The following is a 17836-nucleotide window of genomic DNA, read 5'->3' on the forward strand; positions in this document are numbered from 1 at the left end:
TATAGTGCAAAAAAAACAACCCCAAAAAACCCTGCAAAGGCAAATACCACTGAAAGAAAGCTCTACTTGTGGGAGGGGGGACATGCATTTAATTGGGTGCAGTGTTGCATGACTGCGCATTTGTCTGTCAAAATAATGCAGCGCCTTATTGCAAAAAAATGTCCCGGTCAGGAAGGGGGGTAAATCCTCTGGAGGGAAAGTGGTTAAACTATTTATCCTAAAACAAAAAAACACCACAACCAAAAGTGGGGGGAGTAGTTTTTCTTTTATTGTCATGTTTGAAAGATGAGGATATACAAAAAATAGTCTGAATATATGGCTTACATTATAGTACGATTTATTTGGCAGTACATTTGGACATCACATACAATATACTTACAACAAAATAGATGAATTCATGTGAAAAAAATCTCTAAAAATAATGAACAGCATAATAAAATGTTATCGGCACAAGCTAGATTTTAAATAGTTCCTGAGGCAGTTATAGAAGAATACTTTTTCTCTGACAGAAAGCCTGAACTTTAGCAGCCATTTTAGATTTTTATGGAGTAATCAAAAAAAGGTGAATGTTTTTGCTTCAGAATACCTTCTCTGGGCTTAACCTCCCACACTCCTACTTGCTTTGTAAAATCAAAACTGCCTAAAGTCATTACACATTGGCTAGGCTGTCAAATTAGCTCTCTGTTGCAAGGGCGAGTTTGCATGTTTGTGCCTATAGTGAAGGGAGGTAGGCGTTGTGCAGATGCTGGCTGTCTCAAAGGAAGTAGTGAATGGCCAGAAAAATTCATCCTGGCCAATCAATCTTTCTCTAAACAGGTTCAGCTGGGCTCATGGAGGCACCTAAAAATATGAACATTTCCCTCCCCCCCCCCGATTTGATCATTAAAAATTAGACTAAGCAGGTGTTCCCTTAGGTCTAAGTCTGTAGGTCAGAGAGGTACTTGTGTGAATTGATAACAGTTTTCACCTGCAGATGAAACTGAAAATGAGGGCTTCAATTCCATGGGGAAACAGGAAAGGTTGTGTGACTATCAAGATTAGCAAAGGGGTCTTGAAATTTTAATTAATTTTGTAAACTAACTGTGGGAATAGGTCTTTACTAATGACTATTCTAGTGGTCAATACCATCTGTGTGGGTTATACAACAGAGGCATGGGTATACCATGCCAAGACACCAATCTATATTTAATGGGATGGATGATGCAATTTGAATTTACATTTAGGGTTTCCTGATAAATTAAGGGAAGTTAGGGATCTATCCAAATATTGTCCTGAACATAAATGTTAACCTACCCTAGAAGTCTCCATGGGAGACAGTTTACCTATGTATTCCAGATAGAAATTAAAATCTTTGTCTGCATTGAAAGCAGATTATGAAGTGCTGGCAAGCCCACAGAAATCTAGGCTTTAGTTTACCACCCAGGAAAATCTACCAACCCAGATAGTATGTGAGGTAAGGTAAATCAATCCAAGTTGGAACACTAATCAGATTCCAGAACAAAAATGACAGACAGACACAAAACAAAGGCTCTCAACAGCTTTGTATACAAAGAAGACATAATTTTTCTTGGTTTTTAAACAAATTTTGAGAATACATTGCTTGGGAAAAAAAAAAAAAAAAAAAAAAAAAAGCACAGAACACATTACAAAATGGAAAATTATACAATTACTTTTTTTTTTTTTTACTTTTTAAAGTTTTTTGCAAAGGAGGGAAAAAAAAAAAAAAAAAAAAGGTGAGAAAGGGACTTTAAAAATACTAAAATTGTGTGCAGAAAGTGTTGGCAGTATGCAGCTTTGGGCTGGAAACAGGTGGTTTGCATCCCTACCATTCTTCCACAATTCATACAAACCAGCATGTATAAGCATCTATGCGGGCATTTGCCACAAAATAGCTTTGTGAGCTGCTCAGTTATTGCTTCAGTCATCTAATACGAGTTACCGGTTTAATGTAAGTCTAATAGAATTTTTAGCTACTCGTATTCTACTGGTTGGTACGGGTGAAGACGCATCAGGCAGCTCGTTACTCTGTAGCCTCTGTAAAAGGAAAAAAAAAAAAAAAAGTTACTACAATAGTAGCGATGCAATAGATTACATAACATTTTAATTGTCTACTTCAGGAGTCTACATGAAACTGTTTTTGACTTTAGTTCTAGTAGAACACAATCAATTCCCCTGCTTTTGTTACAAGTTTCAGCAGGATGGATTAGATTTTACCGATTTCCAGTAAATCTAATAAACATTGATTAAAATACACATATAAGCTAGAATAAAATACTCCCCAAAAAAAAGGATTTAACAAGTATATAAGAGGACTTCATATTCATGAATACTTGGGTTTCGCTGCCACCTTCAGGTGGACACTGGTCCAAAAGAAAGGCAGGAACTCTACCCAGGCATAACCCCTCCCAGGTCAACAAAGGCTGGCCATACATTATACAATTATCTTCCAATTTTCTGCCCAATTTCCTTTAGATTTACCTTCAACTGTGTAGTGCAAGGGCCTGCCTAATTAGATACAACTGAAAGTGTTGTTTAGGTTTGTCCTCTTATCTGGAGATTTTTGGTTTAGATTTACCAAAAACCATATAATAGTTGTATAATGTATGGCTAGCCTAAGCCTCAGTTTTGTAGCAATGAGGAGCAAATAATAGGGAAGGACATCCCCATGTCCTGTGCTGGACTCTAGAAAATTTAGGATTTTGGTTTACATGTGAAATCCTTATTGTAATTGCACATGACAGGACACAGACTACCTGAGATGTCTCAAAGCACAAAGCATGAGGGGTGGGCAACACCGCAACAAGGCCAAACACATCCAAGACCCTAAAAATGAACAGGGAGGACCTTGTCACAAAGCAGCCTGAAGATCGGCTACCAAAAACTGGCTCCTGCTAAGACAGGAAAATATACTGTAACTGTAAAACTTCATAAACTTGTTAAGAGAAGAATGGGTAGGAGCCTTAAAATGTGAACATCAGCAGCTTGATGCTGAAATACCCAGGAAGCTCCAACTCCTGGTGGAATAGGCCTTGACCAGGAAAGGAGGCACATTGCCCTTGATAACAGCCTGCTTCTTGATCTGCTGTTTCTAGGTGGATTTGTCAGCTAATTCTCAAGCCCGACTTTTGCAAGGACCTTCAGGCAGAATAAACAGGGAATCAAACGGTCAAAAAAAAAAAAAAAAAAAAATAATGCTGTGGACTTAAACTCCAACATGTGAAAGCATAGCCAACTTAGAGACCTTGCAAGTAATGGCAACCAAAAGATGACCTAGTGTGACAAGGGAATATCTAGAAGGTGGCAAAAAACAGAACAAAATGAGGTCGCCTTGGAGACCTGCACATGCAGAGCAGAACAATCCATGACACCCTGTACAAAAGGCTTTTTACCAAGGAATGAGAGGGAAAGGTCTTCTCTAGTCTGGTGTGGAGCTGTCTTTGAAAATAGAATGTCCTTTGAAGGTACTTAAAGCCAAAGTGTTGGGTGGCGATACAAACAAGCCTCACACATGCGGAGGTACACCTTTCTGTAAACTTTCAGTACACCTTTCGGAAGACTCTTGCTTTTAGGAGGTAGGGGTTACAGTCTAAAAACACCTCTAACCAGCAATCTGGGTGATCTGGAAGAACCCATTGCTCATTTGCCAAAAGATGATCAATATGTGCATAGCATGATCTTGACCAAGCAGGCGAAAACAGAAACTTGGGGGGTGATAGGGGAGGGGCCTGAGGCTTGCTGCTTATGTAACAAACTTCTTGGATTTCAGATGCATCACCCCTTTCTGACCGGTCACCTTTTCCTTTAGGGGTAAAGAGCATGCTTTTACCCATCGCCTTTTGGATGAAGGCATTCAAGGATGGTTCAAATGAGCTTCATTTTTGAAGGGCAGCCTCTTGTTTTGTTTCTTCCAGAAAAGTCCCTCCGACCATCACTTGTGCCATAGGTTCCTTCTCAAGTGGACAGGTATGGTGCTTATCTGTGAAAATTGTTTATAGAATCTTCCCAGGCATCCACTGAAGCTTCAGGCTCTCGGAAATCTTCCAGAATTGCCAAGTGGCAGGATCCCCTGGGTTTAATTCTCTTGAACAGAGCATACACTTAGCCCAAACATTAAGGGCTTCACAAACTCCCTTTGCAGTCTGAAGAGCTGCACCAGCCAGAGAGAAGAAAGTCTTACAGAGGGCTTCTGACAGCATATCTGTAGGATCTTTGAAGACTCAAACCCTCAACCACTAGGTCTCATTTAGCTCTTTAAGTAGGAAATGGCTGGGTCAATAGTTTCAAACCCCAATTTTTTGTAGGACTCCTCTGGGTGAGCCTAATTGGCATACAACACATCCTGCAAGTGAGTACCCTGGAAAAGATTCAGGTTTTGGTGATCTTTAGAGAAGTGGCAACTTCAAGTTAGAGTGCATCCTGTCTGTACAGACACCCACCACAGTCTTGTATGTCAGAAAACAGCCCCAGACCCTGAGAATCCTCCTGGGAGGACGTGTCTATAGAGGAATTCTGAGATTTCCCATGACCAGGCAGGCCAAACAAGGTTTACTCCTCTCACTGCACAGTGCCATCAGTCAATAGTTTTGAAGAGGCATGAACAGTGCTGAACAGAGCAGTGGGGGTAGTGAAGTAAAAGGTAAGTATGTGCTGATGTGATGAGTGTCATCTGATTTTCCAGCCTACATCTTTGCTGGCACTTTTCTATGCCCCAATTTGTGCAAGGGCCTTTGATCACTGGAACAAAAGTATGTCAAGAAGAAAACCTGCTGTCATGGTGCTCTCAGGTGAAATGCATCAGATTTCATGGCATTGTTCAAGATGAAAAATAGGAAATTGCATTTTTTGGCAAATTTAAAATTTTAACATAATTGAAGTAATATTGATTTAAAGAAAGGGTGTCACTGTGTCAAGCACACCAAAAACAGTAAACCAGGACTTCAGAGTTAGGACACTGCTTAAAAATAAGCAACCTAACGTTATTCTTCCACCTACAGGAGAAATGGATACTAGGCATATAGAAAGCCGAAGGCCAACACTCTTGAGACTTTAACCCTTCTCACCTCCTCGGTTGTAGCAAGCAGTCCAAATCAGAATCCATGAATATAAAAAGGGAGAAAGCTTTATTCCTCAGACTGAAAAAAATGTTGCGGTGAATAAAATAAATCCCATTCTCTCTATTGCCCACTGAGGGAAACCGCATCTAGGGACATCTAAAAGCAGTCAAATTAAAAAAAGGTACTGGGCACATCCACACAACACACATAAACCAGCCCATCAAAGAGGAAAAAAAAAAAAAACACACAAAAAAGGGCAGTAAATAGGCACTTAGAGAACCATTTGACAGAAACTAGAATCTGCAGAGGAGCACACACTGACCTGTAACTTAGATCTGTAAGGCTGCAACATGTCCTATGCATAAAAGTTTTCTAAGAGGCCTGATGAAAAGCCCAAGAAGCACTACATGCCATAGTGGAGTGGGGTTTAAAACCGGAAAAGGGAGCACTTTCTCACAGATCTCATTGGACTGCACAGTCACAGACCTTGACCTGTTGAATCCACATAGAAGTACTTGAAATGGAAGCCAGAGAACCTCTTTTAGGAACCTCTGGAACAAACAGGGAAATAGTCTGCCTAAACAAACTTGCTGAAATGTAAAGCATGTTGACCCTCACCATATCCAGGCAATAAAAAGGGAGCAAAAAAGCAGGAGACTGCTTTGGGTAAAGAAGAGGTTCTTGGTTAAAAAAAAGGAGACTGTCTATGCAAGACTGAAATGGAGCCCCTTACAGGACAAAAAGGGGATCATCAAGGAAATATCCCAAGTATATTCAAATTGAAGTCTTTACAAACACTGATAATACTAGATTCAATCCTTGAAGTAAAGGCCTAACAGCCACAGTACAATGTCTAACCCCTTGGATGGAAGTACAAGTCAGCTTAGCCAGAGGCAGGGCTGCGCAAAATCACACAATATATACACACACACACGTTATTTTGTAATTCCATGTACTGGGTGCGCGCACCGCCCTAGCGGCTACAGCTGTTGATCACCAGGTCCCGGCCAGAGATTCCCCGCCATCACCCTGCGAACTCCGAGGAACATTGACAGGGGAGAGATGTGTATGTAAACAATACACAAGCAATGCAGCGTCGTATCGCAAATAATTACCTGGTCAGGAAGGGGGGTAAATCGTCTGAAAGGCAAGTGGTTAAAGAGCCAAAATGCTTTTCACCACCTTAAATCAATCTTATTTCCTTCTATGTACTTAAACCTTTTCCACTTACCACATGCCATCGTGGAAGTAGTTAAACTATCAGAAAAAGCATTTCCTCCACATATCCAATGTTGGACAGATCTCTTTTTAGCCATTTAGGGATTGCTGTCCCAGAAGGTTAATGTTCCCATTCCCCCAACCAAAAGATTAAGGTTTTTATGCAAACCTGGTTTACAGTTCGATTATGAAATCCAAGAGCTGCATTCATCCCATCTCAATGCCTTTCACGGTCTTAATCTTTTGAGGACATACAGTTATTGCCTACCTACATCACACTGACTTCTTGACAACCAATGACATAAGGGAGGCATATTTACACATTACTATCTTTTTCAGATTGTAATGACCCAGTGTAAAACAAGTGCAGCTTTACCTTTCGTAAATGATTTGTAACATAAGATTGTGATTTGTTTAAGATTGGAGGCCTTTTAAGACACACTTAATAGAATCTCCTATATAGGAATTATAATATGTACAGATAAACGCAATATTTCATTTATACACCATTGAGGACAAGTAGATATATAAACGATATAGGTCTAGGATTAAAAATCCCATTTCAGACTTTCCAGATGACACCAAGCTGTGCAGTAGAATAACGTCCTTACAGGATGTCTTCAATTTACAAGCTGACCTCAATGCACTGTTTAATTGGGCAACTATGTGGCAAATGAGTTTTAAGGTTGATAAATGTAAGGTTATGCACTTGGGGCCTAAGAATATGCATGCATAATACATACTAGGGGGGTACAACTGGGGGAGAAGGATCTGGGGGTTCTGGTAGATTACAAGCTTAATAATGGCATGCAATGCCAAGCTGCTGTTTCTAAAGTGAGCAAAATCCTCTCTTGTATTAAAAAAGAGGTATAAACTCCAGAGAGAGATGTCATATTACTCCTGTACAAATCATTAGTAATACCTCATCTGGAATATGCAGTTCAGTTTTGGGCACCAATTCACAAAAAGAACATTGGGGAACTGGAGAAAGTACAGAGAAGGGCAACCAAACTGATAAGAGACATGGAGGAGCTCAGCTATGATGAAAGATTAGAGAAACTGAATTTATTCTCTTGAGAAGAGGAGATTACGGGGGGATATGATCTCCATGTATAAATACATCAGTGGTTCATATAGTGAACTCGGTGTAGAGCTATTCACCCTGAGGTCATCACAAGGGGGCACTCTTTACGTCTGGACAACAAGAAATTTAATCTCCAAAACACAGGTTTCTTCACAGTGAGAGCTGTGATAATGTGGAATAGACTCCCTCAAGAGCTGGTTCTGGCCAGCTCAGTGGATTGCTTTAAAGAAGGCCTGGAATCTTTCTTAGATACACGGATATTCCCTGGATCAACTTTATCTATAAATGTTAGTATCCAGTTAGTTATATTCTGATTGCCTCTCGGGGATCGGGAAGGAATTTTTTTCCCTGCAGGAGCAAATTGGATCAAGCTTTGCTGTGTTTTTTGCCTTCCTCTGGAAGAACTGTGGGTATAGGATAATTTTTTTTTTTTTTTTAATGGTTTAACTGGATGGACTTGTCTTTTTTCAGCCAGACTAACTATGTAACTAAATTGAGACCCCATGTATTAACAAACGTTGTGTAAAGGCAGCCTATTCAATTGAACAGGAGACCCAAAGCACCACACCAGACAAGAAAACACAACACACGCACTGCCATGCATCATGACTTAGTGCTTCATTAAAAATAGTGCAGTGTCAGAATGCGATATCGTGCCTTGTGGAATAACTGGCATGGCAATGCATTAGCATATGCACCACTGGGCATTGTGGTAATGCATGTGTTACAGCAATGCATAGGATGTAAAGCCAGCCCTAATGAGCATTACCTGTGATCTGCAGCGTTCAATAGTCAGAATTGGCATAGCTTCTGTGGCACCCACTTTTTCCTACAGAAAACAAAAAATGAATAGCAATAAGGAGATTTTACACAAGAAAAAAAAAAAAAAGGAATTTTCTGCATACTTGATAGGGAAACTGCATATTTCATATTCCTTTAAACGTTGGCCTCACAAGTAAGAGACTATTATCCTGGTTACCTTAGCTGACTATAGGAATTTCATTGTAAGCGGACTATATGGTCAAGCCAGCCCACCAACCTCCTTTCAGGAATGTGCCATCTTTTTTAGAAGGTTATGTTTGCAAGGGGGGGAGGGGGGGTTGGTCAATCCCTATATTCAGGTCCTATATCACCACAGTCATAAGATTCAGTCCAGTCTTCAGAGCTTGCAATCATGCATGCGTCTAATCACCGATGCCACACTACAGTGTTTGATAAACTGGGCAACAGACTTAAGTACAAGGGAATGGTTGTATGGTCAGGAAGCCTCAATTTGTGATCGTAAAAAGGCGGTGGACTCTGGGCAGTTTCAGAGTAATTAGCTTTTTTTGAGATTTGGAAACTATGAGCTTATACTTAGATTTTAATTACTGCAGTAAAGTAAGATTTTTGTGTGTCTGAATCGGAACAGGTTTTGTTTGTAGCTAGCCAGAGGAATGGTACTTCTATATGAAAAAAAAAAAAAAAATGATGAATGCATGTTTTGTCTGTGGTAAATGTAACGGTTACCTGAATTAACCTCTTGCCGTCCGCCTGCTGTTTATAAACAGCAGGGCGGTGGCAGTCCAGGGGCGGGTTGCCGTTCCTAAACGGCACCCGCCTTTTCTAGCTGTGCGCGCTCCCTGGGAGCGCGCACCACCGCGATCCGGTGCCCGCTGTGTCCTCCGGACACAGTGAAACACCGATCGTCGGACGGGACCTCTGTACGAGGTCCCGATCATGTGATCACTGATTGGCGAATCAGTGATCACATGAAAAGTAGTAAGCAAGATGTCACTTCTGACATCATTGCTTACTACGTGTGAAATCTGTGAATGATCACAGAGGTCACATGGTACAAGGCTATTCACAACAGCCTTGTACCATGTGACAAGCTGTGACCAATCACAGCTCACTCAGTATTTCTCAATGACTGCAAGAATGCAGACAGAAAGAGAAATGATTGCTTTTACATCCTATATGGGTGTAAAAGCAATCAGTGTAAAAAAAAAATCTTCATCACCCCCCCACAAGTAGTACAGTGTCACCATGGTGACACTGTACTGCTAGGGTGACAGTATGTAAAAAAAAAATAAAAAAATATAAAAATAATAAAAATGTAAAATAAAATGTTTAAAAATTATAATTTTTGGTTATAAACTAATTTGGATTTTTTTTTACTAAAAAAATAACGGAATCAATTTTGGCCAAGATTTATGATGGAATATTATTTATTTGCAAAATTTTATTAAAAAAAACACTTTTTTTTAATTTTTGGACTTTTCATTTACATAGTAAAAAAAATAAAAATCCCAGTGGTGAATAAATACCACCAAAATAAAGCTTTATCTGTCTAAAAAAAATGGTAAAAAATTCATATGGGTACAGTATTGCATGACCGTGCAATTGTCATTCAAAGTGTGATAGCACTGAAAGCTGAAAATTGCCCTGGACAGGAAGGGGGTAAAAGTGTCCGGACAGGAAGTGGTTAAGGCAGAAATGCAACGCCAAGTACTGCTGATGTGTAAAATACGTTTTACTAATGTTTGAAGGTCTACGCAAGTTTAACATTAGAAGGGTCAAGTAAAGAAACTAAGATGAAAAGTTATGAGAAAAATTAAGAATGAGATCAATTTGTAGTAGAGCTGGCTGCAGTCTGTGCCTGTGTGTGGATGACCCCTCCCTTGCATGTTCTGTGTGAGGGAGAAAAGGAGATGGATTGACTTTCCACATTCCTCCCCCTCCCCTGTGTCTGAAATACAGGATAGTGTGTTCATTTTTGACCATTTATTAAATGTGTATAACATGCAAGTTTAAATGTAAACATAGGAAATGTTTACAACTTTTTTTGCAAAAGTATTTGTTTGATTCACATAATCCTAGAATAAGAAAAAATGGCTGATTCAGGTCGATACCCTTTAAATTCCTGAACAGCAGCCATGATTAACTCATGTTTAGCTCTGCATTCCAGCCTACTGGGAGTAGAAAAGGAAGAAGGTGTAGAATACAACTTAAGCACCACCCACAAGGCCATTTTTCACGTTACAATGCTGCGGTCATGCAATGCTGCACCCAAATTAAATTTACGTCTTTTCCCCCATGAATAGAGCTTTCTTTCAGTGGTATTTGATTGCCTGTGTGGTTTTTATTTTTTTAAGATATAAAAAAAACAAAACAAAAAAACACAATATATTTGACTTTGTCATTAAACATGTCCAGGAGGGGAGGAAAAAAAAAATGTCATAAATTTGGGCCAAAATGTATTCTGTTACGTCTGTTTAAAAAAAAAAAAAAAAAAAAAAAATCCCAATAAGTGCAAACTAATTGGTTTACGTGAAAGTTATAGAGTTTACAAATGGCGAATATATATATATATATATATTTATTTGTTACACAAACACACACTGGGATCTTCATTTTTACTAGCAATGGCGGCGATTGGCGGGACTGTGGCGAGCATTCTGACACTGGGAGAAGTTGATGGTGTCACTGACATCCCCAGTGACATCACTACAGTGATCAGTGCTAATAAGAACTGCCATTTTTCTAATGGCACTGGGCAGCAAGGGGTTGACATGTGGGGCGATCAAAAGGGTTAACTGTTAGTTTTACTATAGGGCTGTGTTAGTGCTTTCCACTGTAAGCACACTGCTTTACATGGCTCTGCCATACAGAGCCATGCAAAGCAGTGTGCAGGAGCTGACAGAGGAGAGAACTATATTGTTTACATACGGTTCTCTCCCTCCGTCGGTAATGCTTCTTGATCACTGGGTGCCAGGAAGTAGTCACCAGCCGGGACCCGGTGAATGACAGACGAAGCCGCGAATAGCACTATAGCACTAACACACACTTTATTTCTACTAGTAATGGCAGCGATTGGCGAGACTGCGACAAGCATTCTGACACTGGGGGGAGCCGACTTGGTGTCACTAACATCCCCAGTGACATCACTACAGTGATCAGTGCTAATAAAATCTGACATTTTTCTAATGGCACTGGGCAGAAAGGGGTTAACATGTGAGGCAATCAAAGAGGTAACTGTGTGCTGTTTTACTGTGTGCTTCACTGTAAGCACACTGCTTTACACTGCTATGCATGGTTTTGCAGAGCAATGCAAAGGAGCTGGCAGGGGAGAGGGCTGTTTTGTTTACTTACAGTTTTCTCCCTCCATCAGTAATCCTGCTCAATCACCGGTAGGGACCCGGTGTTTCGACACCAGAGGCCACGAATAGCCATGCCCCTGCCGCCCTGTAGCAGTGTACCTGCTATAGGGTGGCGGGAAAGTGGTTAATGCCACTCATAAGCACAAGCTGGTCAACTAGTAAAGTTCTATATAGCATTGTAAGTGTATGACCAAGCTAAGAGTAACCGTGCCTCCTGGCCCATTAAGGGCTTTGTGACGCCAGGATGCAGGCGGTGTTTAGGGTCATGTGACAGTCGTGATTGGCTGTCACATGATCGGAAAGGTCCCGATCACAAGTAGCAGTCAGGATCTTTCCGTGAGGTGCCGATAAATGTGCCGGGAGCACGCAAGGAGCGCTCAACACACAATGAATTAGGTTCCCAGATTTGGTTTTTCTCAAAATTCCCAGTTGCATGTGTGTGGGACTGGCCTGTAGAGCATGGCGACACATTATGTATGGGTTCCTATGACAATATTTCACCCTTAAAAATGGAAAAAAGTTGTTTTAGGGTTAGGTCAGGTCACTAGGGATCATGGATTTACCGGTTCAGAAATCTATAATAGGCTTATTAGGGGCATTGCTGTCTGTTACGAAATGTTGGACTGAATCTTGGTAACACACCTGCCTTGACATCAACCAGAAGCATGTTGGAGAAAGGAGGCAAGTGCTTTTGACAGCAGCAGGTTTGTGCAAGTACATGAACTGTATATACAAATAGGCAAAAGTTCCATCTCCCATGGTGTTTATGTGCCTGCATATCTATGACTTGTAAGCTGCAACAGTGCGGAGGATGAAATGGACTTTATTCTACAAACAATATGACATCTATGCAGTTTCCCTATCACTCTACCCCGGTCTCAAATATATATTAATGCCTCCGACTGTACATAAAGGCAACATGTCAACAGTGGAAAGAAAGCACCTAGTTATAGAAACAAGAGTTCTGATTTGCCTGCACAGAAAATCTCATTGCTATGTTGGGGCTGAAAAATATATATTAAAAAAACCCCAAAAAAACCCCAAAAAAAACGTTGGACTAACAAAAGAACATCAAGCTTTTCCTTTCAAGAAAAACAAAAAGGAGCATATATGAATATCAGACTTTTTCCAAGAGTTTAGAAGCTTGTCCAAGTCCCCCACATCTGGACAGCAGAGTCTTACACATCCGATGATCAAATTTCAGCTGCAGCACAGCAATTGCAAAGCTGTAGAATTGGAGAGACTGGCATCGGTGGTTACAATCTTCCATATCACTGGAAGGAAAACAAATTACCCTCTCTCCAGATTCCGAACAATCATCGCCAATTCTGACTCTGCAATACCCCAGGGACAAAGCCCTTTGGCAATCCAAAGCTTGGACCAGATAGAAAATTAATCTACAAAAGACCTAGGGCGGAACCACAAGTAGGAAACCGCTTTAATGTAGATACCATTTTCTCATGCAGACATATTGTAGGATACTTTTTGCTTCGAACTTGGAACTGACTGCTCCCTGAGCAAAGGAACATTAAGTTATTCTGAGATTGACACCCCTGTGTCCTCAGCAATTCCAGCACAGGGGCTAGGAGATTTGTGGACACTCGGGGGGGCTGTGGGAAGCCCAAAGGGCAGGGCCCCAAAACAAAAAATGGTAATTCTTCAAAATCACAGACGCCCTGGTTTGAGCCTGAAAAAAATTGGCACACGAAGATGTGTTGAGGACTATGGACACCCAAATTCTCTTGCAGAGAAGCCATCACTGATCAGACCGTTCCCACCCAAAACAGGACATCAAGACTTCTGTCTAGCGCCTTGAGATCCAAGATGGAGCTTACATCCCAGTTTGGCTTTGAGCCTGCAAACCTGTCGAGCACCTTGAATCACTTCGGAGACTGTCATAGCATCCTCTGCCTGACAAAACACAGCGGTCTCAAGATTCTAGAGGGGAAAAGCTTACAACATATGGTATTCCCAGGCAGACTCCCCTCCAAGTACTAACCAGAGCTGACCCTGCTTAGCGTCAGACAAAATCAGGCACATTCAGAGTGATGCGGCCCCAGCCTATTTCAGCTTCGCCACCAAAAATAACTGCAATGTCAGACGCAGTGACCCAGATACACCCGACACCACTAGTCTATCGTAAAAGAAACACCACCAGATTACCCCCTTTCTCTGGGTCCACTGGACCTGAGGGCAGCACACCTGCCTCTCGACTGCCCCTTCTGGGACCCTTTAATTCAACAATGCAGCAACTATATTGCCATTGACTGCAGTCCCGTAGGAATGCAGGTCCAAAGCCATGTTGGTCTATAGTTATACAATCACGCAGGAATTATGTATGTATGCAGTTTATGCATTAAACAGTTCAAATAATTATTCAGGTATTAGAATCCAGCCACAGATCTAGTCCCTGCTTTCTCTCAGAAGCCTCACTAAACCATCAGCCCAAATGTGATGTCAACCATAAGCCACAATGGCCACCCTTCTACTTCCTGCCTCCACTGCACAAGAGTAGGCTATAGAGTGGCCCTGCGGCCTCTAGTGGCTGGACTAAACTGCAGCCCAATACTCCTTCAGAGAGAGCATGGCCAGACCAGACTAGACCAAACAGCACACTACTCCCAGTGGCCAGACCAATGTTTAAACAAACACTACCAATAGAACTTACCAACCCCGCTGCAGGACTCTGAATAATAGCAAAAGTTCAATCTTTAACCATCACGGCAGGCTCTGTCATAAAGAACTTCATTGACTTAGTCCCCCTTATATCTGGGGTCCATCCCCTTGGATCCATATAGCACCCTGCTGGAAAGCACCTTGGGGTCAGAACAAACTCTGCACAGGGTTCCATAATGCAGGGTCCAACGCCGTAAGCCCACATTACAGAAATACCTCAAGGATTCTTCTCTCCTATCCAAAGAGGCTTGGGTACCATCCATTTTGGTTAAGAGCTTTTTGAATGGATCCAATTGAAGTCCTTGATTCTCAGAAGAACCGTTCCAGACCTCTAAGTATGCTCCAAGAGCACATGCACCACATCAGTGACCATCCACGTATAGACATGGTGAAAAAACTGAAGTACTTCCTGTGTAGGAGGGGTTATATATGAGAGGACTTCCAGTTTGATCTGCCAGCGTCATTTACCTATAGGTGGCATATAACCCATGTTATGTCAATAGTCATGAATAGCATGCTCTGTATTCCATGATGTACGATAAAGAAATATGCATTTAAAAAAAAAAAATCCGCCTTACCACAGATTTCCTCCGATCGTCCTGCTCAGGGAGAGAAGGCTCCACAAAGGCAGAATCTGTCAATCCCAGAAGCTAAAGAAGATAAAAAGGAAGATCAGGACATAACAGAAAATTCAAAGATTTCTGCTGTATATGGGAGTCATTTTTTGCAGTTACTCCTTTGGTACTGTATTAAGGAAAGGGGAAAAAAAAAACAAAAAAAACAAAAAAAAAAACAACTTAGGATAAAAACTGCCAGCAAAATGATGCATCTGAGTATATGTCCTTTAAATTTTGTTTTTAAATGCAAGCTGAAAGTCTGTGTTGAGGACCAGTAGTCTTTAGGTTTAAAATTACAGCACTAGGAAAAGTGACACTTTACAGCAGTCTGATGTCTCAAGAAGAGATTGAGAAGGGTTACAGAATATTAAGGCTATGTTCACATCTGTGTGGGTGGTTCCCATTGTGGGTCCGCATCTGTTCCCACAACCACCTGTACAGAAAAGCATGCTGGATGCATGCGAGTGCCATTAATCCCAATGGCATGCTGCACGCACTGGAAATGGCTCCCGCACTGGGAACTGCACTGCACATGTCATTTCTATGCAGACTGAAATTCCAGAAATGGTGCAGGGACCTTTTCCCTGCATTTTAGAAAGTATGGCAGCCCATTCGGTGCCCGAGCAAAACACGGCATGCAGAGCTGCATCAATGTGAGCCTAGCCTTAGAGAAAAATTAGATCCATTCAAGAGAAAAATAGACTATATGCTGAAGGAAAACATCATTAACCTCCCTAGCGGTCTGATTATGTCCATATTTCTGTGCTCGAAGCGGTACATTTTTGCATGGAAATATGTATTTTTTTTATTGTAGGCCTGTAATTTTTTAGGAATAACTCACTGAAATCTGTCCGAACAAGAGTCTAGTAAACATCCCGGGTATGATAAAATTTGAAACTCGAAATCATAAATTATAATTTAATAAATAATCATAAAAAAATATAAATTTAATTCAATATAATTAAACCAAAAACACTGAAATTTGAAATAGAGCGCCAAGTTCGCACATCACTGAGCAAAGTCGCAGAATCGTTTTCAGTGTCTGATGACGAATTTCCCCACAAATCATTATTACTCAATTCTGTAAGTGGTTCTGATTTACTACAGCTGTTCTCTAGCTGGTCTAAAACCGATTTTGACCTAAAGGGACGCTTTTTGGACACCATGGACGTTTCTCAGTTTCCAGGCAGAAAGAACAGTAAAAATGCAGGCAGGGCACAGGACAAAGCACTCGGGACAAAATGTGAAATGGTTTGATACAGTAATGTTTTACTATGTGATTTTAGTGAATGTCACTTTTTGTCATTTTCAAATTTCCCGCCAGTTCCGTCCCGACGTCGCAGGGGACGGAACCCAGAAGACAGATGCCGGAATTGGCTGGAGGACATTGCCGGGGACACGGCAGGAGGGACATCGCGGGAGCGCAGGACAAGGTAAGTGAAGAACAGATGCCGGAGCAGCACCGCATGGTAAGCCCGAGTGTAGCTCGGGGTTACCGCTTTTGATACTGAATACATATTATTGCAACTACTTTGTGTATCCATGTGGATTATACCTTTTTTTCAGGACAAAATTGAGCTCTTTTGGTAAGTGGTAATGGACATCTGATTTTTTTTATTATCAAAAAGGAAAACTGGACCAAAAAATAGTAAATTTTCTAACTTAGCTATACATTTCTAGCCCTTACCATAATTTATCAAAAGAACCCAAAATAGAAAACTTTTCTGTGCCTCACGATTGCAGCAATACCAAATATGTGTATGTCAGTTGTTTGCAACCGTAGTATGGCCCAGAAACAATGGTGTGCATTTTCACTTTATCCTACCTAAAACATACTGGACACGGATTCTTTTTAGAGCATTTGTTCAATTAGTAACAAAAATAAACAACCACCTGACTTTTGAGCCTCACACTAACCTAGATCAATCCTTGATCTCGCTATTTTTTCCTTTATTCTTAATTTTATTTATTTTTTACAAACTTGTTTATTTCTTCCTCTCCTGGAAGAAGAGAAAGCTATTGTATATTTCTCTTCATTTAAAGAGGAAGTAAACACCAGAGGCAGGCTTGCAGTTACTGGTCACTGCGATAGCCAATCAGAGGCTATCACAGCAACCTGGAACAGAGTGTACATTGTGCTGCGCACTCCCAGAATGAAGATACGCATGGACAAAGACCCACTTCCGTGAGGCTGCATATATGCATATGGTCAGCAAACATGAGTAATTGAGTATTCGGTTGGCCATCTTTTTTAAGCCAGCCTTGAGAGGCATACAGACTGATAGTTCAATGACCTCTCCTACCGACCCAGTATAAAGACTGGAAGTTCTGAAATCAGCTTCACTTGCTGCATATTTCCCCCCAGGTCATTCGTTTTGTCAAGGTTATTTATTCCTTCTGAAAGTCTAAAAACTAGTAGGTTAACTGGTTTCTCCCCAGACTGAGGGAGACATTAGATTGTGAGGTAATTTGGGGAGAGGGTTCAACTGTACAGTAGTGCATAATAGGTCGGCATTAAATAAAAGTTATAAAAAAAGTGCTTTTCACCAATGCATATCTGTGTAAATCATGTAAGAGCATGCCCATGTATATTGGGCGTATAATAGTCCTGGGTGTGCCATTAGACTCCTATGGAACAATGTATTCACTCACTGAGTTTCTTATCTTTTAAGGGTTTCAGAAGAGTTTGGGACTAGAAAAGGGACAGGGAAAAAAAAAAAGCAAAAAAACACAAACAAAAACAATGTTTAATGTTTTAATTGCATTCAAACCTTTTGGGTGTCTTTTATTCGCTTTGGAGAAAGCTCCAGAATTGGAGAATGAGGCCTTTTAGATGCAGAATTCGGACTGACATTTAGCTCTCCATTGTGCGGAGATCCCTGAGAAATTTCTGGAGAAGGAATGGGACGTGAAACATTTAGTCCAACTACTGTAGGTATACTGTATCCAGTTGGCACCTGATTCTTCACTGCTACAGCAGGATCAAGATCAGCTTCTAAAAATACAATAGAGGGGAAAAAGGAAAAAAAAAAACATTTTTTTACA

The 17836-nt window shown here is 40.9% G+C and overlaps 1 protein-coding gene across 1 annotated transcript in view; it reads right to left on the minus strand.

Moving 5' to 3' along the window:
- Window positions 1-246: 246 nt before the first annotated feature.
- The window catches only part of PAPOLG (poly(A) polymerase gamma), a 67664-nt gene continuing 50074 nt past the window's right edge, over window positions 247-17836 (minus strand). The window contains exons 20-23 of the mRNA XM_089669210.1: window positions 17563-17786; window positions 14753-14824; window positions 8126-8185; window positions 247-2034 (exon numbers count right to left, since the gene is read on the minus strand). Of these exons, the coding sequence (XP_089525336.1) occupies window positions 1936-2034; window positions 8126-8185; window positions 14753-14824; window positions 17563-17786 (455 nt within the window). The 3' untranslated portion in view covers window positions 247-1935. The remainder of the gene's footprint in view (window positions 2035-8125; window positions 8186-14752; window positions 14825-17562; window positions 17787-17836) is intronic.

This window comes from Staurois parvus, unplaced genomic scaffold (genome assembly GCF_062004578.1).
Source record: "Staurois parvus isolate SC_StPar_1 unplaced genomic scaffold, SC_StPar_1.0 ptg000070l, whole genome shotgun sequence".
Lineage (NCBI taxonomy): Eukaryota > Metazoa > Chordata > Amphibia > Anura > Ranidae > Staurois > Staurois parvus.